This window comes from Labeo rohita, chromosome 14, assembly GCF_022985175.1.
Source record: "Labeo rohita strain BAU-BD-2019 chromosome 14, IGBB_LRoh.1.0, whole genome shotgun sequence".
In the NCBI taxonomy this organism is placed as follows: Eukaryota; Metazoa; Chordata; class Actinopteri; order Cypriniformes; family Cyprinidae; genus Labeo; species Labeo rohita.
Genome location: NC_066882.1, coordinates 9,900,612 through 9,926,737, shown reverse-complemented (window position 1 = coordinate 9,926,737; position 26,126 = coordinate 9,900,612). Strand labels below are relative to the sequence as shown.

Genomic DNA, 26,126 nt, shown 5'->3' with positions numbered 1-26,126 from the left:
ATTTCAGAGCAGTTTTATTTTAGAAATATTTATATACTGTGTAGTATTTATTAATATATATACATATGTGTGTCTTAATGTGTGTGTGTGTGTGTGTGTGTACATATAGATATTTAGATTTCATTTTAATTTTAGCTGTTTTTGTTATTTTTGTTTTTATATAATGTTATGTAACTTTAGTTTTTATTTCATTATATCAGTAATTTTAGTGCTTAAACTTAAATGAAAATGATAAGTTTGACAGCTAAATAAAATTAATTTTTAATTTTATATTTGTATTTTATTTAAGCTTTTTTATTTATTTATTTTTCAATTTTATTTATTTATATTTCAATTACCAAAAACCATGAATGGCAAAAAAAATACACTGCTGTTCAAAAGTTTGGGATCAGTAAGATTTTATATGTTTTTTAAAGAATTCTCTTATGCTCACCAAGGCTGAATTTATTTGATCAAAAATACAGAAAAAAACAGTAATATTGAGAAATATTATTACAGTTTAAAATAATGCTTTTCTATTTGAATACATTTTAAAATATTACTTATTTTTGTGATGCAAAGCACAGTGTTCAGTGTATTTTTATTATCAATGTTGGAAATAGTTGAGCTGCTTAATATATTTTTGATGAATAAAAAGTTAAAAAGAACAGCATTTATTTAAAATAGAAATCTTTTCAAACAATATCTTTGCTGTCACTTTTTTATCAATTTAACACATTCTTGCTCAAGAAAAGTGTTAATTTCTTTCAAAAAAGAAAGAATGTAAATTTACTGACCACAAACGTTTAAAAGGTAGTTCATATTGTTACAAAAGATTTCTACATTAAATAAATGCTGTTCTTTTTCAGAATCCTATACTGAAAATTCAGCTTTGATCACAGGAATAAATTGCATTTTAAAATATATTCACACTAGGGCTGTCAAATGATTAATTGCATACAAAATAAAATTTTGAGTTTGCCTAATATATGTGTGTGTACTGTGTGTAATTATTATGTCATTTATAAACACAAACACATTCATGTATATATTTAATAAATATTTACAAGTATATGTATTTATTATAATTTTTATATAGTTTATATTATATATAAATTACAATATTTTGTACATAACATATTTCTCTTAGATACATTAATTTGTGTGCATTTATATATACATAATAATCATGCACACTACACACATTTATTAGGCAAAATCAAACTATTTTGTATGCGATTAATCGTTTGACAGCCCTAATTTACACAGAAAACAGTTATTTTACATTGAAAAAATATTTAACTATATTAATGATTTTTCTGAATTTTTGATCAAATTCAGCCTGGATGAGCATATGAAACTTCCTTAAAAAAAAAAAAAAAAAAAAAAAAACATTAAAAAACTGATCTCAAACTTTTGAACAGCAGTGTATAACATGTAAAAAAAAAAATGGACTATTTATGCTTCTGAAATATGTTTATGAGAGTTTCTGAAGTGTCTTCATGAGCGTTTTGTTTTTTGAAATCAGTGCAAACTGCTTGACTTTGTTTTCTCCTTTAATTTAGTATAAAAACTCTTTTGTTTAGTGAATGAGCTCTTGATTGCCTCCGAAGCCTGCAGACATCTTGACCGAGGGAAGAATGTGCCGTGTTTCAGACTTGAGAGCTTGTGATGACATGCGTCCCAGTTGTGCGCTCGGTAACAGCCCCGCATAATATGTGCAGCGATGCAGACAGCCTGCGTATCTCTGATTGCCTTGTTCAGTCTCACCGTAGAGAGTGATGAGGCTGTGAAACGAGGTTGCGTGACGCTTTAGCCCTGAGGCCAGCCATGTGATAGTGTTTCCCTCCCAGAATTGATTCGACGTTACAGGAGACTTTGAGCTGTCCCTGTGGAATGGTGGGCTACAATAGGGAGACTATTATATTGGTCATGGGATTCCACACTGGGATCGGGGGACACCCACAGGGCTGCAACTGGATGCTGTGTACGAATAAATTTAGGAAAAAAGTTTAAAAAGTAAATATTGTATTGTATACACTACCAGTCAAAAGTTTTTGAACAGTAAGATTTTTTATGCTTTTTAAAAAAGTCTTTTCTGCTCACCAAACCTGCATTGATTTGATCCAAAATACAACAAAAACAGTAAAATTGTATAAAATTAATATTTAAAAAAAAAAAAGTTTTCTATTTCAATATATTTTAAAACATAATTTATTTCTGTGATCAAAGCTAAATTTACTGCCTCGTTACTCCAGTCTTCAGTGTAACATGATTCTTTAGAAATCATTCTAATATGCTGGTTTGCTGTTCAAGAAACATTTTTTATGATTTATTATTAATATTAAAACAGTTGAGTGATTTTTTTTCAGGCTTCTTTGATGAATAGAAAGATCCAAAGATCAGCATTTATCTGAAATAAAAAGCTTTTATAACATTATACACTCTACCGTTCAAAAGCTTAGAGTCAGTATAATTTTTATTTTATTTTTTATTGGGGGGGGGGTTATAAAAATTAATACTTTTATTTCACAAGGATGCTTTAAATTGTTTAAAAGATGATAAAGACATTTATAATGTTACAAAAAGTTTCTATTTCAGATAAATGCTGTTCTTCTGAACTTTCTATTCATCAAAGAAACCTTAAAAAAATTCTACTCAGCTGTTTTCAACATACTAATAATAATAATAAATGATTTTTGAGCAACAAATCAGAATATTTGAATGATTTCTGAAGGATCATGTGACTGGAGTAATAATGCTAAAAATTCAGCTTTAATACCACAAGAATAAATTACATTTTAAAAGATATTCAAATAAAAAGCTGTCATTTTAAATAGTAAAAATATTCTCAAAATTGTACTGTTGATCAAATAAATGCAGGCTTGATGGGCAGAAGAGACTTTTTAAAAAACATAAAAAATCGTACTGTTCAAAAACTTTTGACGGGTAGTGTATTTTATTGTAAGAGGATCGTTATATTTTAAGGTCTTTTTAACCACAATATTTAGGTTGACAGCCCTGCCCTCTCTCTATTTAAATTAGCGGCCAACCGATATAGGTCAACACTGGCATATGAGACTTTTTTGCATTGCCGTTTCGTTTTTGCCTGTCAGTGAGGATGTCAGAACGTAATGTGATTGATTGCCCAGTCGACACTGTCAAATGTGACAAATGTCTCAAGATTTATATCCTTCAGTCTGACATAAAAAACACTGATGTTGCACGATCTGCCAAGTGCGCTGTACAATCATACGCTTCTGACAAGCAACAAAAGGACAAAAACTCCCCTGAGTTCGTGTACGTGTGTGAGAGGGCATTCGAGGTAAGAAACAAGCGTGAGGTCATGTTAGCAGCGCAGTGAATCTTGTTCGTTGCCCTACAGAGCAGATGTTCCCAGGGACGTGTTACTGCTCCTGGGGGACAAAGTGTGTTAAGGGATAAAAGATCAAAGATCAACACACTTAGAGCCTGACAAGGGCTATTACACTCAAAACTGAGTCAAAGACACACACCAACATATTAACACAAGTAGTGCTTTGGTATCCACACAGTTGTATTGAGCTTGTACAAATAAATAAACAGCTGCATGAAGAAATCATGAAGTGAAACGTTAATTATCCAGGTTAGCTTCAGTTCGGTGTGATCTCAGGTACAAAAAGTGTGTGGGCTGCTCTGGGGCAGCTTACCTCAGCTGATTGGATTGTGGGAAAAGGCCTTGAATTACTAAATAGAGCCTGTGGGATCAAAGGCAGACCTCCGGCAAACTCTCAATATGTGCCACAGTTTTTTTTTCACTCCAAATTCCTATTCACAGCTTCTGCATTTTTCAGCACCACATCGGATAACAACCAAGCTTTCTTGGATAACCAGCCTCAGTGGATGAGAGGGATTAGCCTTTTTCATTAAGCGATTGACCCAACCATTCTTTCCATTATAGTTTTAAACCCTGCATTACATTTGACAGCGCTCCACAGGCCCGGCCTCCCGCTCTCTTGCTGCACCTGAGCGTTAATGCGTAAATGACTCCCTCCGCTGCAAATTCAACCTCCATTTGCTGTCGAGGTCTTGCGTTGGATTTTTTTTAACAATCGCAGGGGACTTGTTATTGTATTTTATCTCAAATAGGTCTCATTTTCAATTTAGTCAATGGCTTGTCTGCAGTCACATTGGCCTGAAATTGGATTTTCTTGACTATGGAGAACTTGAAAGAATAGTTCACTCAAAAATGAAAATTCGGTCATTAAATACTCACCCTCATGTCGTTCCAAACCCATAAGACCTTTGGTCATCTTCGGAACACAGATTAAGATATTTTTGATGAAATCTGAGTGCTTTCTGACCTTGCATAGACAGCAACACAACTGACACGTTCAAGGCCCAGAAAGGTAGTCTGATAAAATAGTCCATGTGACATCAGTGGGTTAACCGTTGTGTCAGATTTCATCAAATATACCTTAATTTGTTTTCTGAAGATGAACATAGGTCTTACTGGTTTGGAACGACATGAGGATGAGTAATTAATGACAGAATTTTCATTTTTGGGTGAACTACCCCTTTAAATCACAGTATGTCATGCATGTTTCTCTGTGCTCCTTTAGGGATTTCTGGATATCGACCTTACAGAGTTTAAGAAGGGTGAGGCGAATGTAACAGGCTTCCAGCTGGTAAACTACGCAGACCCTAACGTCAGTAGGATAGTACAACAGTGGATGGATTTTGACAACAAAGACGCCAAAGTTCCCAAGCGAGGACTGAAGGTGAGCCAGCTACATTAAATCATCCACACTCTGAAGAACTGAATCTGCCTTGACAGATAAATAAAAAACAACATGTCATTAAGTTGTGTAATGAATTACTGTTACAGTACACATCAAAATCTGATGACAAAATACAAAAGGCATTTGATTCTAGGCTTAAAGACACATTTAGTGGAATAATCAATAGTCACATTTATTTAAATATATGGCTGAGTTCAAAAGTTTACATACATCTTCCAGAATCTGCAAAATGTTAATTATTTTACCAAAAGAAGAGGGATCATAAAAAAATGCATGTTATTTTTTAAGTACTGACCTGAATAAGATATTTCACATAAAAGATGTTTACATATAGTATAAAAAAATAGTAGTTGAATTTTTGAAAATGACCCTGTTCAAAAGTTTACATACACATGATTCTTAATGCTGTGTTGTTACCTGAATGAGTGTTTTTTGTTTAGTGACAGTTGTTCATGAATCCCTGAACAGTTAAACTGTCTGTTGTTCTGCAGAAAAATCCTTCAGGTCCCACAAATTCTTTTTTTTATTTTTATTTCTAATTATTTTTTTCAGCATTTTTGTGTATTTAAACCCTTTCCAGCAATGACTGTATAATTTTGAGATCCATCGTTTCACACTGAGGACAACTGAGGGACTCATATGCAACTGTTGCAGAAGGTTCAAATGTTCACTGATGCTTCAGAAAGAAGAAACAATGCATTAAGAGCCAGGGGTGTAAACTTTTGAACAGAACAAAGATGTGTAAATTTTTTTTATTTTGCCTAAATATCTTTTTTTTTATTATTATTTAGTACTACCCTTCAGAAGCTACTGAAGATACTTACATGTGTCTGAGAAGACAAAATAAGTTAAATTTACCCTGATCTTCAAATTCAAGAAGTATTCACCCCCCCCCGGCTCTTAATGCATTGTGTTTCCTTCTGGAGCATCAGTGAGCGTTTGAAACTTCTGTAATAGTTGCATATGAGTCTCTTAGTTGTCCTCAGTGAGAAAAGACAAAATCATACAGTCATTGCTGGAAAGGGTTCAAATACACAAAAATGCTGAAAATCCAAAGAATTTGAGGGACTTGAGGGACAAACAAGGGCATCATTCAACTATTACTAAACAAAAAAACACAGCTGTGGATCATTCAGGTAACAACACAGTATTAAGAATCAAGGGGATGTAAACTTTTGAACAAGGTAATTTTTGTAAATTCAACTGTTATTTTCTCTTGTGGACTATATGTAAATGTCTTTTATGTTATATATCCTATGTCAGTACTAAATGAAAAATAAAATGCATTTTGTATGATCCCTCTTATGTTGGTAAAATAATTAACATTTTGCAAATTCTGCAAAATGTATGTAAACTTTTGACCTCAACTGATGTCTCATATGTCTCTCTGCATTCTTCTTGTGTTCTTATGTTCAGTACACTGGAGCTCTCACATATGATGGAGTCAAAGTCATGTCCACAGCCTTCCAGAACCTCCGCAGGCAGAGGATAGATATATCTCGCCGTGGAAATGCTGGAGAATGTCTGGCCAACCCACCAGCACCTTGGGGCCAAGGCATCGACATTCAGAGAGCACTCCAGCAGGTATCTCACGCTGCTGGGTCTGCACACAGACACATTTTTGAACGAACACAGTGTTCACAAACATAAACTTTCCTATCTGTAAGACTGACACCGGCTCTAATCTATTCTGAGTGTTCAAAATGAAGCCCCAATAAACAAATTACATCTTTATTTCATAAAGTTCACATTGATTCAGCAAAGAGACCATCGCAATCAAATGTGACACTTCGGATAATAAACAAACGGAGTTGGTGATAAACATTTATGCTGGTCATAACAGCACACGACAAGTTATATTTACAAAGAGATACGTGAGGGAAGGAACACCTGGCTTTGTTGTGTTACCCTTAGGCAGATGTTTGTCTCATTGCCTTGGGCGGTGTATGAAGATTTAGGTGGCGAGGATAAAATTTGGCAGGTGAGGTGGAGCAGAAACCAAATGTGACTTATTTGGAAATCTGTAGAAATGCTCTTTGTTTGAGAAAGCATACACAAATTGGTATTTTCTTCCAGCCGTAAAATGTGTTTTTTCTTTTCACTTAATTATAAGTCTGAGAAAGTCTAAGCAATGTAACAAAGTGAGTGTGTAGCATTCTTCTAGCAGAAGTAGGCTCTGTCTCACAGTTGCCTGTGGCTGTGTCTGATGAGAGTCTGATGTGTGCTGGACTGAGGCAATTTGGTCCATCTGCTGAGAGGCCGTGGAGATTGATGTTCAACTCGGTCAATTAACTCCATCATGCGGCCTGGGAGACATTCAGTACTGTACACACAGAAGAGGCGCTGTGAGAGATGGACACCCCTCAGAGGAGGAGTACTTGAGGAAGAAAGAGGAAGTTTTTTGTCTAAATAAAGACATTTTCTGTATGATTTTTACTTAGGTTCGGATTGAAGGCCTAACGGGACACATTCAGTTTAACGAGAAAGGACGGAGGACAAACTACACTGTCAGTGTGATGGAGCTCAGGCCGACAGGACCGAAAAAAGTAAGTACTTAAATATCAGGAAAAGGATTAGGGAGTCTCTCGATATGACAGACTGTTTCACACTTCTTGCTTCGCTTATAGTTCAAACGAAACGTTCACTTTATAAGCTGCAGTATGGTCACTGTTTCAGCAATCCAGTCTACTTCTTCTGGGATGACTAAATGAGTACTGTATTTCATGTAGTGTCTCCTGTGGGATTTCTAAGAAAGGTTTCTGATGATGCTCAAGTTCCTGTCCCTGATTTGATCTTTTCTCAGGTGGGTTACTGGAATGAGGATGAGAAGTTTGTGAGCACAGCGGCCTACATGCCAGGAAGTAACGACACTTACGGACTTCAGAATCGCACGTATATTGTTACCACTATTCTGGTATGTCTCCTTTAAATAATTTACATGATTTACTAGTTTAAATTTGTACTGGATTGAAAACATTAAATGTGAGCCTGGAGAACAAAACCAGTCATTTTTTGGAAAACTGAGATTTGTACATCATCTGTAAGCTGAATAAGATTTATTTAATATCCTAATGCTTTTTGGCATTAAAGAAAAATCAATAATTTTGACCCCTAAAAAGTATTTTTGGCTATTGCTACAAATATACCCATGCTACTTAAGACTGGTTTTGTGGTGCAGGGTCACAAATGTTATACTACTATTCAAATGTTTGGGTCTAGTAAGACTTTTTAACTATCATTTTTTCAGCAAGGATGCATTGCATTAATTAAAAGTAGCAGTAAAGACATGCATAATGTTACAAAAGATTTCTGTTTCGAAATCAAAGAATCAAAATCAAAGAATAGCAGCTAAAAAAATCATCTTTGCCATTATAGAAATAAATTGCATTTTAAAATATATTTAAATAAAGAACAGTTATTTTAAATTGTAATATTATTTTAATTATATTACTTTTTTGCTGCATTTCTTATCAAATACATGTAGCGGTAAATGATTCGTTTACTTCAGAATTAAATTTCCTGATAATTTACTCACCCCCGTGTCATCCAAGAGGTTCATGTCTTTCTTTCTTCAGTCAAAAAGAAATTGAGGTTTTTGAGGAAAACTTTCCATGATTTTTCTCCATATAGTGGACTTCAATGGGGATCAACAGGCTAAAGATCCAAATTGCAGTTTCAGTGCAGCTTTACACGATCCCAGCTGAGGAATAAGGGTCTTATTTGGTGAAACGATCAATTGTTTTATTAAAAAAATAAAAATTTATATACCATTTAGCCACAAATGCTCATCCTGCACTAGCTCCACTTCACACATTACGTAGTCATGTTGGAAAGGTACAGACCCAGTGTTTACAAAGCGAACGTGCAAAGAAAGTCAAACAGCTTTTACAAAAAAAGGTAAAAGGATGTCGGACTAATTTAAAGTTGGAGAAAATGAGAGTTTTTCGCCCTACACTGCCTTTTTGAACCGAAGTACACAGATGAAGAACTAACCATGCGTGGCCTTTCAAACATGATTACGCAATGTGTGAAGTTGTAGGTGCACACTGTAGAGCTAGTGCAAGATGAGCATTTCTGGTTAAAAAGTATATAAATTTTTATTTTTTTTTTAGAAAATGACCAATCGTTTTGCTAGATAAGACCCTTATTCATCAGCTGGGATCATGTAGAGCCTTTTGAAGCTGCAATGAAACTGCAGTTTGGACCTTTAACCCACTGATCCCGACTGAAGTCCACTATATGGAGAAAAATCCTGGAATACGTTCGTTCATCTTCAGAACACAAATTGAGAAATTTTTGACCCTGCATAGATAGCAACACAACTACCACATTCAAGGGCCTGACAGGTAGTAATGACTGTTAAATTAGTCCATGTGACATCAGTGATCATTACTATCATTCTTCCCCAGCACTGGTTGAATGACAGTACAGGAATTCAGTCTCAGCCCACCATCTCACAAGTCTTCTTCTCCATCTTTCCTTTCTTAGAATGGCTGATGCATCACCTCCATGTTTTTATCCCTCAGTATGAGGACAGTAATGCTGTGCTGTGCAGATAAAAGCATGAAGGCTCTTCTGTGCTGTCTGTAAATGAGACATTATTGCTCCTCCAGCCATAGTGTTTTCATCTTATACTTAAAGGGGAACCTTGGATTGAATTGCCAGCAGTGGACAAAAGATTAATTTTCCTTTTCTTTATCCTGGTCTGGCAGAGATCTTTGGGCTTAGCCTGCATTTTAGCAATTCTCTCGCAAGTTAGGCTTCAGAGGGCATTTATTAACCTTTCATATGTGGACAGCCCGTCTCTTTCCCAGCCAGAGAAAGGGCAGAGTGAGTGGACCGGCCTCCTGATGGAAGGACGTGGGGAGAATAGGTGATAGGACAAAAAAAGCAGTAATGGATCATCTGTGTGGGTTAGGGGCTAAGCGCTCACAAGGGAGTGGGATGGATTGCAGGAAATAGCCTGAGCTATGCTGTTTGTCCTACAGAGACTGTTTATCAGAGAGGCTGGGAATAGTCGCATCACCACGGGTGCTCTAAAGAATGATCTGTTCTCTGAAAGGCAGCGTGTAGGCCATCTTGGGGTCTGCATTAGCAGGAAATGCACTGCCACTGTGCACTGTGTCTGTTTCTAAGATGCATTGCAGCACAGCTGGGTTCAAACGTTTTGTTATACTAAAGCATTCACAGACATGACACTGTAATCAAGGGTTTTGCATTTTGAGGTTTGTTTCTGGTAAAGGAAAATAAAACAATACATCTCTGCGGCTGTATTTGCTTCTAGTTTCAAACCTATGCTGCACAGCGAGGGTTTTTTTTCTTTTCTTTTCTTTGCGTCAGCCCATTCTATTTTTTTCGTTACGCTCTCATGTTATTTGTTCATTGTGAGCTCCTTAAAAAAGTCCTGTTACTGACTGAGCTGTCAGCAGGGCCTCAGGTGCCGTTTGTGCTGTAATCTCCTCAGGATGTCCAATCTTTCTGAAATATCACAATTGAAGTGCTAAGTCATATTATAGACCTTCCACAAATAGAATCACTCTACCCTTTCTACACAGTTGATTGCCAGGTCTGTCCCTCATGCTCAGGAACAAGGCATCTGAAAATAAACCTGTCAAGTTCACTGTGTTTTAAGTAAAAAAACACTATTTTATATCTGCTTTGTCAACTCTTTCTTACCCCAGCTCTCGATGTCTTAAAATATGGTTTCCATAATGCTTACACTGTTTCTACTAAATTGGACTAAAACTAAATTGCTCCCATTAGAATCAGTGGAGCTGTCTACATCGGAAGTGCCTGTTGTATCGCATCTGGTGCAATGTCCTTTTAGTTGATTTTAAACTTAAATGGATTGTTAACCCAAAAATGAAAATTACTCACTAGGGATGGGCCAATACATCGATTCGTGGATCGATTCTCTAGATCTTCCGAATGCATCGCCATTCTCTTTGGAATTGATTCTGAGCTTAGATTTTAACAGCAGATGGCGCTCTAATCTAGTTTTTATCTTAAGAATAGCTTTTATATTAAGAATAGTGCTGAAGAGAACTTGTCATGTAAGAGTCATGTAATTTCACCTCGGCTCAGAATGCTTTTATGATACAATTTTCAAATTGTATAATTGATTATTTTAGGTTCAAGTGTGTGTAAGGATTTAGAAACAAGCTGAGCACGGCTGTTTCTAAAGCAAGCAGTGCCATCTGCTGTTCAAAACTAACTTCAGAATCAATTTGAGAAAGAATCATGATGTGTTCGGAAAATCTTGAATCGATGCTGAATCATTTCTCGATTCACGTTGCAACGATTTATCATCCCACCCCTTCTACTTACCCTCAAGCCATCCTAGATGTATACAGAAAGACTTTGTCCTTTCAGATGAATACAATCGGAGATACAGTTGAGGTTAAAAGTTTACATACACCTTGCAAATCTGCAAAATGTTAATTATTTTACCAACATAAGCGGCATCATACAAAATGCATGTTATTTTTTTTTAGTACTGACCTGAATAAGATATTAAACATAAAAGACGTCAGTCCACAAGAGAAAAGTTTACACCCCCGGCTCTTAATGAATTGTTTTCCCTTCTAGCGCATCAGTGAGCATTTGAACCTTCTGTAATAGTTGCATATGAGCCCTCAGTGTTAAAAGGTGGATCTCAAAGTCATACAGTCATTGTTGGAAAGTGTTCAAATATACAAAAATGCTGAAAAACCAAAAAATCTGTAAGACCTGAAGGATTTTTTTTTGAAGAACAGCGGCAGTTTAACTGTTCAGGACAAACAAGGGACTCATGAACAACTACCACTAAAAAAAAAAAAAACCTGTGGATCATTCAGGTAACAACACAGTATTAACAATCAAGTGTATGTAAACTTTTGAACAGGGTCATTTTTATAAATTCAACTATTATTTTCTCTTGTGGACTGTATGTAAACATACAAAATAAAAAAAATAACATGCATTTTGTATGATCCATCTTATTTTGGTAAAATAATAAACATTTTGCAGTTTTAAACTGCAACACAGAGCCATGTAGAGTAATTTTATGATGGATGGATGGATGGATGGATGGATGGATGGATGCAAAACATCAACAACCATTCACTGCCATTATAAAGCTTGGAAGAGCCTATACTTTTTTTTTTTTTAAATATAACTGATTGTATTGCCTGAAAGAAGAAAGTCATATACACCTAGGATGGCTTGAGGGTCAGTAAATCATGGGGTAATTTTCATTTTTAAGTTTGTCTTAAATTAAACATATTTTACAGACACCATATGTATAATTTGTGTAATATGTATAATTTGTTATACTATGTGCATTGGAAGAATTTTTAGTATGAGCTATTATAATCAGTATAATATACTATAATAATATAAATATAATATTATGTTATGTTAAAAAAAGTTAAAATACATTTTAAAAAATCAAAATTGCTATATCAAAAAAATATCAATTTGCATTAAAAATAAATGATACACAGTTATTCAGACCTTTTTAGTTTAGAATTCCCAATAGTTAAACAAATACCAGGTCTGTTACACAAACATACTGTAAATATGTGGCTGTCTGCCTGTGTCCCCTGACTAGGAATCACCATACGTCATGCTGAAGAAGAACCACGAGCAGTTTACAGGAAATGATAAGTATGAGGGTTACTGTGTGGAACTGGCAGCTGAGATAGCCAAACACGTGGGATACCACTACATACTCAAAATAGTGGCTGATGGGAAATATGGAGCCAGAGATCCAGAAACCATGATGTGGAACGGGATGGTGGGAGAGCTCGTCTATGGTGTAAGTGCTACGTCCTATTTTCTCACTGCATATATCCAGACTTGAATGTCAAAGTGTTAAGGACTAAGAACTCAATAGCTTTTTACCAGTTATGTCACAGATTCAGAAATCCGCTGGTTTTCAAATCTGAATCATTTTAATCAACATTCCTGTACTGAAAAATCTAATTATTAGCTTACTGAGAAAAGCAGACCTCATTCAGAATGAAACGAGGTTCAGTAATTGAACCGAAAGGCTTCATATTTTCACCTCAGTGATAATAACACAGAATAAGAAAACTCTTCCTAGAAAGGTGGTTGGATAGAGGTTGAGAGGTTAGAACAAGTCCGCTCTGTATTTATAGCACACGTTTACAATAAACACAAGAAGTAAGAAAAATGACTCAAGCATGTCTGTGTACTTTGTGTAAATATATATTTAACAATATAAATTTAGTGTTTATTCCAATAACATCTCATATCCTTCTGCAGAAAGCTGATGTAGCTGTGGCCCCACTGACCATCACCCTGGTCAGGGAGGAAGTCATTGATTTCTCCAAGCCCTTCATGAGCCTCGGCATCTCCATCATGATCAAAAAGCCCACCAAGTCCAAACCTGGTGTGTTCTCCTTCCTGGACCCTCTGGCCTATGAGATCTGGATGTGTATTGTGTTCGCCTACATCGGCGTGAGCGTGGTGCTTTTCCTAGTGAGCCGCTTCAGTCCCTACGAGTGGCACGCTGATGACTGCGAGGAAGCTGAGCAGAACCCTAACCAACCCTCCTCATCATCCGCCCAACCGGGTCAGCAGAACCAAAACCAGCAGAGTCAGGAGCAAACCAACGAGTTTGGCATCTTCAACAGTCTCTGGTTCTCACTGGGAGCTTTCATGCAGCAGGGCTGTGATATTTCCCCCAGGTGAGATGCCTTTTTGTGTTTTTGCAGTGTTTTTGCAACAGGTTTTGCTTTAGTGTTTCAACTTGGTTAATAAAGTAGTGACTCATCAATCATGAACAAAAATTTCCACAAAATTGAAGACATTAATTGGTTCTAAACTTTGATGGGTTCATGCGCAAAACTTTGGAAGCCCATTCCATTGCACTGAAGAAAAAATAAAAGGTTATTACACATTTTTATGTCACAATTCTGACTTTTTTCTCGCAATTGCTACTTTACATCAGAATTGCATGATACAGACTCACTATTCTGACTTTTTTCACAGAATTGCATGATTTAAAATCACACATGCAACTTTAATGACGATAAAGTCAGAATTGTGAAATATAAACTTATAAATGCAAGTTTGTATCTCACATTTTGACCTTTTCTCTTGCAATTCTGCAAAAAGACTGATATGTTCTCAGAATTGCGAGATATCGAGTTTATATCAGAAAAAAATCAGAATTGAATCGGACTTTGTGAGAACTGCGACTTTATTTCTCAAAATTGTGAGTTTTTTCTCACAATTTTGACTATCACATAATACAGACTTTATAACTCACCAATTATATCATGCAATTCTGAATTTTGCAAAATTGCGTGATACAGCCTTGCAATTATGACCTTTTTCCTCAGAATTGTGATATAAACTTGCGATTTTGACTTTTTATTTCTCAGAATTGATAAACTCGCCATTCAGACTTTTTTCCCAGAATTGCATAATACAAACTTACAATTCTAACTTTTTTCTCAGAATTGCATGATACAAACTTGCAATTATGACTTTTTTCCTCCAAATTTTGAGATATAAACTCGCAATTCTAAATTTTTTTCTCAGAACTTCATGACACAAACTTGCAGTTCTGAATTTTTTTCTCAGAAATGTAAGATATAAACTTGCAATTCTGAGAAAAAATTCAGAATTGTTAGTTTGTCTTGCCATTCTGAATTTTGTCAGAATTGCAACTTAATTTCTTAGAATTGGGAGTTTAAATCTCACAGGTTTTTTCTTACAAGTTTGAGTATATGTCATGCAATACTGACTTTATAACTCACAACTTTTTTTGTTGTTTGTATAACACAATTCTGAGAAAAAAGTCGGAACAGCAATATGTTTACTCACAATTGTATTCAGTGGTGGAAATGGGCTTCCATACAAAAGAGTTTATGCTTGTTGCAAATTAATTTCTATTCTGTGTTATTTGGGTTGTATTTTTTTTTTTTTTTTACTTTTCAAAGTTTTGTTCATGGTTCTTTTGAGTTCGTTTGAGGGCATATCATGCACACTGTCCATCTTGGCATTCATCTACTTTGGCTTCGACCAAGTGACAGATGAATTTGCAGCAAAATATCATAAAGTTTGATTGGGCACACAGTGTTTGACGCCAGCAGAACAAGTTTATGAGCTGTTTAGTTTGCTAGCTTACTCTGCCATACCATTGCATGTTTAGTTGCATTTCATTATTATGGTTTCCTTTTCGTCAATTTCAGTTGCAAATGATGCAACGGTTCACAGCATTCATATATATTCCCATGCTGAAGATGTTAAAATCTTTTTTAAATGTTTGGGGTCTAGTGATTTCTCAGCGGTGCTGTTGTGTGGCTCTTGGCACTGGGTTGTGTTTGTAGTTTAGTAATTTCTCATTTGCACAGCTGGTTTGTGGTACATGGCAGTATTTCTAAAGATCAGATGGAAGTGCACATCCACTTGGACCGGACACAGCCTAATGCCACAGTGTTTAATGAGAGGAAGACAGCAGCTCTTTGAAAAGCAGATTAAAGTGCCGTGAGTGCTACATCGGAGCCTTTCACTCTGTGCTGCTGGTGCGCAGGGCCAGAAATGAAGTGTCTCTCTCTACACAGTCACTGGACTCTCAAAGGTCACCAATTAAAATCCTAATTAATAGGGGGTGAAGCTGGCAACATGAGGTCAATGGCTGTGGGTTTTAAGGGCACTGGGAGGGATGGTGCAGTAGGCCTCAGAGAGAGAAATGTCAGGCACCAGACAGCATTCACGCCTGCAGGCAACACATTTAAGTCTAACTGATGCTTAAAGCTAACATTACAGATGGATATCCTAGATTCCAGGTTCTGCAGTATAATTAAATGTCTATCTGGTATGTGAGTCTCTTTTAAAAAAGGGGGGAAGAGTTATAAATGTGTGACTGTAGTTGATATAATGTTTCTGTTCCAACACAAATTGATTGATTTAAAGGAATGCATATGTGTTTTTCTCTGTTATCATTCTCAAACTGTTCTAAATGGTAGACAACTCAATTATGCTTTCTAAGATAGCTAATTTCAGACGAAATCAAAGGCAGGGTCACGTATATTGAGGGTATTAAATCCTATAATGCAGCTTTACCAAGCTAGAAGGCTCTGGCCCAAGCTTTGAAATAAACTAAATGCTATTGGCTGTTTAAAAAAGTGGGCGGGGCTGATTATGACTTGTCTTTCTGTTTTTTTCTGAAATTATGTCAACACATAGAATAACACTGCATGTTTCAAAGCACTTCAGTGGTTAGCTAAGAAACAGGCTAATGATAAATTCATTTGGAATGAGTTAAGTCTGCTGTGTGTTTTGTGTAAGGAGACTGACATAAAGTGTAGAAAGTAGACAGCAAGGCAGCTCTTTGTGATTTGGAACAGAGCTCATGTTCTGTTTTTTCCAGTTTTGCCTGTGAATGTCATTCCATCAACATAACAATAATTGTACCTTTCCTTTTTTGGAGGGGACAATTACTACTATAAGCATAATTACAAATGGCTACGTTGGCAGGGAGTCATTAAGAATCTGAGATGTGATGAGTAAATCATGAGTTCAGTTTCACAGGTAACATCTCTCACACATTTTAGTGTGGGTTTTATCTTCAGCAGTGCCTGTAGATATATGCAGTGTGTACTTTGCATATCACGAGTGCTTACTTTTTGCTGTTATTATTATTATGTAATTCTTGGCATTCAGTTGATACCTTATTTGTCTACAAGAGCAAGTGCAAAAAAGTGTGTTAAAGAGTCTTTTTAAATACCTAAATGTCACTTTTTTCCCCAAATGTTTAACAATGACTGTCCTACACAAACTAATTTGCGTTGACATAATGGTAGGATGTCCACAGCACTAAGCTGTCACTTTGGTTCCTAGTGTGCTCTGTTGTATGAACAAATTATACTGTTGAAGAACCACAATAGTATTGCGAGCCTCTTTCCTCGGTTATAGTCATTACCATTCAAAAGTTTGCAGTAAGTAAGATTTTTCAATGTTTTTGAAAGAAGTCTATTACTTAACAAGGCTGGATCTATCAGTAATACTGTAACATTGAAATATTATTGCAATTTAAAATTGGGGTTGACCGATATGTGTTTTTCAGGGCTGATGCCGATACAGATCAAGTAGACTGATAACCGATATTTTGAACCAATATATGTGTCTGCTGTAAAAATGAAATTGATGTCAAAATTAAAAATAACAAGGGCTCTGACAAAAGCTTTCTTTAAATGCTTTCAGTTATTTTATCGGAAAATCGGTTTTGAAAATAACCAATACCGTTAAATTAAAAATGCTTAATATATAATTTATAATTTAATATAATTTGTGTTTAGTTGTGTTTAATGTCAAAATTAAAATAACAAGGGCTTTGACAAAAACTTTAAATGCTTTTAAATTATTTTATCTGCAAATTGGTTTTGAAAATGGCCAATACTGATACCCATAAAAATGCTTAATATCAGCACCAATAATCTGACAGGCCAATAATTTAAAATCTCTCATTTAAAATGCTGTTTTCTATTTTATCATATTTTAAAATGTAATGTCACCTCCCGAGCGGTGAGGTTTTGGCGGGTAATTAAGAACGAATGAGGAAAGTGAGAGGAGGCAATGCCTTTACCGCGATATGATTGGATACGACTGGTTGTGATTGGGTGTGATTGGTTTATGCGATAAATCCCACCTCTTTATGTTCATGCATGTGCCGCATTCACAGATCAGTCTGAATAAACAATATAATAGCGTTAATGGAAAGACTAATTTTAAAAAGTTAGTTAACAACTCACACACTTGGATATAACCACTTTATTACGTCAAAATAAGACTTACAAATATGATCTGTGAAAGTTTTTAGTAAGTAATTAGCTTGGTAACACTTAAAGTAAATCTCTGTGTCTATGATCAATATTTACCCAGCTTTGATGACTGATGATCTGAAAAATAAAAAAAAAAAATGTTCAAAGTTAACTATTAAAAACATAGCTGAGCATAAGTTCACAAATAAATTATAGTGTTTAAATTGTTGCTGGCTTGAGTTACTATTTTGGAATAAATGTAAAATGCTTAAACACTAACTTGATGAGATTCATGCTTGGCTTTAATAAATAAAATATTGATTACATTGTTAATGTAAAATGTAAAATAGACTTTTTTTGTTTGTTTTGTTTTGTTTTGTTTTCTGACAGTGTAAGTAATTTGCATTTAACCAAGAAAATGTGACTGGGACATGAATTTACATTTGATTTGAAAAAAAAAAAATAATAATAAACTTTGAGGACTTTGATATGGAAAATGACCTTGACCTTCACTGATTCACAGTGATAAATCTTGTACGGTTCTGTACGGTCTGTCATCCAGCATATCAGAACATACAGACAGCGTATGTCTCTGTGAGCTCCTGTATGAATTGATTGTTCTGTCTCAGCAGTGGCGTTGAAATGTCAGCGGTGTGAGGGAGAGCAGCAGGCCGCTTTCCTGTGGATGTCTCCTGTGATGGGGCACGGAGAGGCTTCAGAGGATCTTAATTAGACCGTGTCATTTCTCCCTGTCATTTCTCTCCGTGACTCAGACTCTGCAGAGTGGAATCGACAATGTTGTAGTGATTATACCTTCTCTCTCCGTGTCACTGAAGTTCTATAAACAAGTGAGGACGGGCTGCGGATGGCGTGTCCGCATTGCGGGTTGAACATGTTTCGCCGTCTTGAACACGTCACCTCAGACGCTGCTGTATGAGCAACCGTGCGTGACTGGATATTCACAATTCTGTTTGTGTGATGACATTTAATTAGTAATGTGAGGAGAGAGTGGACGGCAGCAGCATTAACAGCTTCCATTATGATTCTTTAATCATGGGTAGTCAGAGCTCCTACTCTCTGTGATCATCCGCATTTGAATTTACACACTTCGTCCTCCCGTCTAATGAGCGCTGATGGGTTGAATGGTGAGTGCTCTGGCCATTCGATGGTAACAGTCAGGCTATGGTTTGCCCCTTCATGTGCTATTTATTCTTTGGGAGAAAAAAATCCCTGTTCAAATGTCAGACCTGTCACTCAAACCTCCCCATCAGGCATAATTTATTCAAGCCACTCAAAATAATGTTTATCTCCTCACACAGGTGCCCACAGTCTCATATCTTACACAGTTACACTGTCGTGCACTTCTCTTCTCTTCTCTGAAATAAATGTACATAATACATATATACATACAATTAAAATAAAATTCTAAAATTATATATAAATTACAAAAATTATGTCTAATGTTTAAAATTAAAACATTTTTAATCAGTTGAGGTAAAAAGTTTACACTCCCCTTTCAGAATCTACAGAATGTTAATTATTTTTACCAAAATAAGAGGGATCATACAAAATGCATCTTATTGTTTATTTAGTACTGACCTGAATAAGATATTTACATATAGTCCACAAGAAAATATAGTAGCTGAATTTATAAAAAGGATCCTATTCAAAAGTTTACAAAAAATTACATTTTGTTTTTTTTTTTATTTGTTTGTTTAGTGCTGGTTGTTCATGAGTCCCTTGTTTGTCCTGAACAGAAATTTTTTTTTTCTTTCAGAATCCTTTAGATTCTGAAAGGGGGGTGTAAACATTTGACCTTAACTGTATTTAGAAAATAAGATTATTTTTTTATTTATTTTTTTTTTTTTCTTATGCTCTCCAAGTCTGCATGTATTTAATGAAAAATACAGTAAAACAATAATATTGTGAAATATTATAGTTTAAAATAATTGATTTCTATGGAAGCCCATTTCCGCCGGTAAATAAAAATAAATAAATAAATAAAAAAGTTAATTGCGCATTTTTATCTCACAATTCAGACTTTTTGTCTCGCAATTTTAAGTTTACATCTTGCAATTCTGACTCTCTTTTTCAGAATTGTGACATAAACTTGCAATTGCGAAATATAAACTCAAAGTTCTGACTTTCTTTCACAGAATTGCATGATAGAAACTCACAATTCAGATTTTTTCTCAGAATTGCAAGTTTATATCTCGCAGAGTTGTGAGATATAAACTCGCAATTCTAAGAACACATCAGTTTTTTTTTTCAGCCTCAGAACTGGACTTTATAACTCGCAATTGCAAGTTTATATCTCACAGTTCTCAGAGATATAACCTGGCAGTTGCGAGAAAAAGTCAGAAATGTAAGATACATTTTTCCAAGAAAATTCATTTCAGAATTGCAAGCAGACTTTATTTCTGGCAATTGCGAATTTGTATCTCGCAATTGCATCTCAAAATTGTGCGAAAAGTCAAAATTGCAACATATAAACTTGCAATTGTGAGAAAAAAGGTCAGAATTGCAAGTTTTCGTTTTAGAATTGCAGGTTGGCTTTATTTCTCACAATTATGAGTTTATATCCTACTATTCTGACTTTATAACTTGCAATTGCAAGTTTATAAAATGTAATTCTGAGAAAAAAACTCACATTTGACTCACACATGACTTCATTTTTCAGAATTGTTTATGCCTTGCATAACTCGCAACTGCAAGTTTAAATCTCATAGTTCTGAGGGGAAAAAGTCAGAATTGCAAGAAAACAATTTGCAATTACCTTTTTTTATTTTTTATTTTGTGGGAGAAAACTGGCTTCCATGGATTTTTGTTCTAATGTATTTTCAGATTGAATTTATTCCTGTAATTCAAAGCTAAATTTTCAGCAGCCATTACTCCTGTCTTTAGAGCCACACGATCCTTCAGAAATCATTCTGATATGCTGATTTGTGCTTAAAAACATTTACTTTTAATATACATTTTAAAAACATCAGCATAATATTTTTATAAAAACTTTTTCAGGATGAAGTGAATACATTCAGAAGAACATATGGAATAGAAATAATACAAATAGAAATACAGGATTTTATTTATTTCAGATTCACACATGTACATTTTGTACATTTCTAAATTTTCCCAGTCACTTTGTGAGTCATAGACTCTGGCAGGCATCCCCCACAGTCCCCCGAAAGGAATGACATGCTCTCACTCACAGAGCACGTCGTCCCTTGTGTCATGCTTGGTTTGCTCCTCTAAGCTCTGCTGTACCTCCGTCACTCCTGTTCATTTAGTCTTTACTTGGCTCTTTTTGTCCCTCTGTGTTCCAGAGGTGCACAGCGGCTCGGTTCAGGTGATCTGTACTAAGAGCAGAACGGCTCTAGCAGTTGAGTGGTTGATGGATCCTGTTACACTGATGATGGCTCTCCTAGGACAAGGATCTTTTCCATGCCTCTTAGCATCCTGGCCACAATGGCACATCAAACGTCATTTTGTGTCATTACACTAACACACACAACCGCACTTTAGTGGCCCACATTACACCTACAGTGATTACGTTTGCACTTGTCATTTTCAGAGGATTTTTGTGTATTTCTGTGCTCACTTGACACATCTACCTTCGTATGAATGACTAAGTGACCCTTCATTAGTCATACTAAGAGTAACAAAAAGTGGCTTAATATTTGTGGAAACTGTGATTTCCTTGATGTTTTGTTTAGACTTAAAATTGCTCTTTGTCTGTCAATATGCATTTTCTTCATGCTGCTTTTAGCTAATTCTATTGCATCATACTTTAGTCAAAGATCTATAAAGGCAAAATTAAAAGATACTCTCAGACATGCTTTTTGGGAGAAAATGAAAGTTTGAGAAGGTCTGTTTTTTCTTGTTGCGTTGTGCAACAGGCCTCCAAAAGAGAGGGGATGAACATAAGAACAGGAGCAGCAACAGTTTTCTTTTTAATTATCTTCAGTGAAGCAGTCCCTGGAGGACTCCACTTAGACTTTGTTTTGCAGTTCTCTCTGCGTTTCCTCTGTGGAGCTACATCGCTTATTAGTTATTTAGAGAAACCGCCAGAGTCAGTGTCCAGCGTTCTGCATATTTACTTGAGCGCTCATGATCTGCCTCACATCACCTCATTTATTTCCAACGATACAACTGTCTTCTTGTGCTATTATCTTGTTTCAGATAATGACATAACAGAAATTATATGAAGACAGGCCCATAATGTATAGCCTTATGAGAGACTCTACTTTCCGTAATAAGCTTCGATTTTCCATGTAGCATTAACCTAACACAATGGTTGATCCTGCAATCTTGCCTAATATGATATTTATCAAATACAATGTGTTATATAATTTCTTAAAGAGATAGTTCACCCAAAAATTATTTACTCAACCCTATGCTGTACCAAACCTGTATGGCTTTCTTTCTTCAGTGGAATATAAAAGCTGTTTCTGAAGATTGTGAAACACAAAACAGGTTTATACAGCATGAGTAAATTATAGCCAAAAAATTGGATAAATTATGCCTTTATATAATTTACCAGTTCATTGTAATACTTACCTATTCATACATGAAATTTAGTTTTTGTTGTGTTTTTTGATGAATTATACTCTTTAAAGTTATAATTATGAATGGGCATAACTTTTACATTATTTAACATGAACTAGCGATGAACAATACTTCTAGACTCTAAAAAAATGCTGGTTATAACCCAGCACTGGGTGAAATATGGACAGCAACTGAGTTGTTTTGACCCGGTGTTTACCCTAGTTTTATTTCACTCAGCTATTGCTTAAACGGGTCATCAGATGGCCATTTTCCATAAATTGAAGAGGCCTCAGGGTCTTAATGAAATCTAAAACATACTTTGGTTAAAATTTCTCAGTGGTAGTATAAAACAACAACCTTTTTACCTTTTTACCTTTTTACCAAAAACAGAACTGTTCACAGTGAGCTGTTTCGGTGCATGTCCCTTTAAATGCTAAGGGGCTCTGTTCACCCCGCCTCTCTCTGCCATAAATTACTACGTCTTCAGTGACAACTGCTATGTTCATTATTGCATCCAACAACAAAACACCTCAATTGCTTAGGAGACATTCTTGTTTACTCCTGCTCCGGCGTCAAAACAATGACAGACTCTTTACAGCTCACTCAGGGCGGGTCTAAGGTAAAACACCAGTGTCAATCAACAATCGTGGGAGGGGCCTGGGTCTATGTGACATCACACGGCCAAGAATCTGAGAATGGCTTGATCTGAGAAAGGGGTTATTTTGAGGGATTTAAAAATAAAAAAAAATAGCACTGGGTGGATTTTTATCATTATAGGGTGGTTGTGTACACACACTGCCAACACACATTTCAGTTAAAAAAAAAACTTGTAAATTGTGAATTTTGCATCCAATTAACCCCTTTAAAAATTAGTATATGGCTGGCTTAAAATGAACCCGAAATAGGGTGTAAATTAAAAATCAGACACATAACTACTAGAGGCATTGATAACAATAAAAATGTCAACATTTATTAATAAGCAATTTAAAATGTTTATTATTTAATTAATATTTATTCAACTAATTAATAAATATTAATTTACTGAACATGATAATAAATGTTAATTTCCAACCTATAGAAGTTCATTTTAAACCGGAAATATAGTACATTTTAAACAATAGTTGAGTTAAATAAAACTACCCAGAAGGGTAGTGAGTCAAAACAACCCGTTTACTGGGTTTGTCGAAATTTTACTCAGCACTAGGTTGTTTTTAACCCAGCATTTTTTAATATGTACAGGATTTATTAACCTTTGTTAATGTTAATTTCCACATTTAATCTAGTTAATGCACTGAACTAACATGAACAGTAAACAATTGTATTTTTATAACTAACACTGACAAAGGTTAATAAATTGTCAGTATATATATAGTCAGAATATATAGAGTACCTTTCAAAATTATTCAAATCCTCCTTTTTTATTTAGTTATTATTTATTCAACTAATTAATGTTCATTTCCAACCTATTTTTGGTTCATTTTAAGCAAGAAATATAGTCATTTTTAAACAATAGTTGAGTAAACATTGATAAACATTTAACCCAACTGCTGGGTCAAAACAACCTAATCGCTGGGTTTGTCCATATTTTACCTATTGCTGGGTTGTTTTTAACCCAGCATTCTTAGAGTGTACTACATTTATTAACCTTTGTTAATGTTCATTTTCACATTTACTAACATTTTTTAAAATCCAAAATTAATCTAGTTAATCCACTGAACTAACATGAACAGTGAACAATTATATTTTTATAGCTAACACTAACAAAAACTTTTGCAAAAGTATTCAATTTTTTCATGTTTTATGTTGTAGCCTTATGTTAAACTGCTTTAAATAACTTTTCTCCACCTCAGTCTACACTCCATAATAGAAAGCAGAAAAGCATGTTTGTAACAACTTTGCAAATTTTTTAAAAATAAAAAAACTGAAATAAGTACATTGCATAAGTATTCATACCCTTAGTTAAAGCACCTTTACAGCCTCAAGCCTTTTTGGGTATGATGCAACAAGCTTTGCACATCTGCATTCGGCAATTATCTGCCATTTCTCACCTCACCTCTTCACCTCTCAAGCCCTGTCACCTTGGATTGGGGCAGATGCATATTTTCAGGTTTCTCCAGAGATGATTGATTGGGTATATATAGCTTATGTTTAATTAATGTTAACAAATGCATTTACTAATGTTAACAAATGAAACTTAGATATGCAGTGTTGTCATCTGCTTTACATATTCACCAGTAAAAGGAAAACAAAAAGCATTTCTGTGTGGAACTTTGGTAGAGCCAGCTTAGAGTTGGGAATTAAATTCAGTGACAGAGATAAAAAGAGAAAACATACTGCGGACAAACAGTGGGCTTCTCTGTGCTGCACAAATGCGTGCTGGCCGTAGACGGCATTCAGTCAGTTCAGTGTCGACAGAAAGCTGCTCGGTGACAAAACCCATCTCAGCCGCCTGTTTGGAGAGAAGAGAGTGCTGCCATGGCAACGCTGAAAGACATGGGTGTTTCCTCTAGAGTGGCACAGCTCACAGTGTGAGAGCACTGCTGACTGAGTACCACCATCCGCGTGTGTGTGTGAGTGAGGCAGGTTTAGCCTACATTATTACGACCAAATGTCCTCACAAGCATAATAAAACTTGAAATCACCTACAGGGAAACAGCAAGTGAAGGAAATTTGCTTCATAAACATACAAAGCAATGAAAATGTAAAAGATATTTTAATGAAAATGTGAAAATGCATGAGGGATAGTCAATGAAAAATACACTACGTATTTGATCCTGTTTATGTGCTCTATTAGTGTGTGTAAATTCATGATTCACATGACTACATATGGCTTTCATTATAGAGATGGTTGTTGTGATATATCAGAGGGTGATTTGTGTTTTGTGTACCGTGTGTGTTGTTGCAGAGAGAGTCGATATCTATGCCACCTTCAGTAGTGAGTTATCTTGAACAGTGCAGTACAGAAGATTATAGCTATAATTTATATAACAGTTGGGTTGCTTTATCTCAGAAATGGATTTTATAAGACACTTACACATTTGTCTGAGGCTTGTTTTATAAAAATCTGTACGATTTCTGAAATTAAAAGTGCACAAATAAACCACAGCAGTTCCATAGAGTCACATACGTGTGCTTGAGATATGAGCATATTATGCAGACGTTAGGGAAATCTCTTGCAGTTTTTCTCTCATTTAATTGCTGTAAACGGTATTTGCATAATCGTCTCATTCCATACGTGCAGAGCGTAAATACTGACCTTGTGAGGAAGAGCGAGCGGCGATGTGGATTTAAGCACGGAGAGATTTTGACATGTGACCAGGAATGAGATCAGTGTGTCAGCTTCACACCGCTCAAACGGTGCCCGGCAAATGCTGTCAAACAACATCAGAGCTGTGAGCTGCAATTCCCTCCGCCAGCTTAGAATTTTTGGTGCCGGGCTTCTTGCACACATTGTGCCTGTGGTATATTTTCAGAGTTTGACTTGGGGTTTTTTCACAGCTCGCTGATGTTTTGCATGGGTTTAGGACTGATCTGAAACGTGGGAGAGAAACATAAATATTATTAGCTTGGCTCATGAATATTAATTACGTGGTTAACTGATTTGCTTAAAATGCACATACTTTATATATAAGGATTACCATGCATTAATTGCATTTTCATTTATTCTGCAAAGGTTTATGCTTGAGCTTAAAGCTCTTTTTTTATACTGCCGGCTATTTTTATTCTTTGCACTGTGGCCAAGCAAAGCTTTTTAAATATATGATTATTTTTGTTAAACAACTGTGGGTCTCTGTTTCTCTATATAAATGCACTTGTGTAAATCAAGAAATTATTGGTAACACTTTACAATAAGGTGTCATTTGTTAACATTAGTTAATGTATTAGCTAACACTGAATAATTAATTTATTATACTAGTTATTAATCTTTGTTAATGTTAGTTTAAAAAATACAGTCTTTTATTGTTTGTTCATGTTAGTTCACAGTGCATTAACAAATGTTAACAAACACAACTTGTATTATTTATTTTTAGTTCATGTTAACCAG

The 26,126-nt window shown here is 35.3% G+C and overlaps 1 protein-coding gene across 2 annotated transcripts in view; it reads left to right on the top strand.

Moving 5' to 3' along the window:
- Positions 1 to 26,126, top strand: part of gria1a (glutamate receptor, ionotropic, AMPA 1a) — an 86,397-nt gene that overhangs the window by 37,770 nt on the left and 22,501 nt on the right. For both annotated transcript variants that reach the window (XM_051127452.1, XM_051127451.1), the window contains exons 6-11: positions 4,581 to 4,739; positions 6,177 to 6,344; positions 7,202 to 7,306; positions 7,564 to 7,674; positions 12,352 to 12,558; positions 13,029 to 13,453. In XM_051127452.1, coding sequence (XP_050983409.1) covers positions 4,581 to 4,739; positions 6,177 to 6,344; positions 7,202 to 7,306; positions 7,564 to 7,674; positions 12,352 to 12,558; positions 13,029 to 13,453 — 1,175 coding nt within the window. The remainder of the gene's footprint in view (positions 1 to 4,580; positions 4,740 to 6,176; positions 6,345 to 7,201; positions 7,307 to 7,563; positions 7,675 to 12,351; positions 12,559 to 13,028; positions 13,454 to 26,126) is intronic.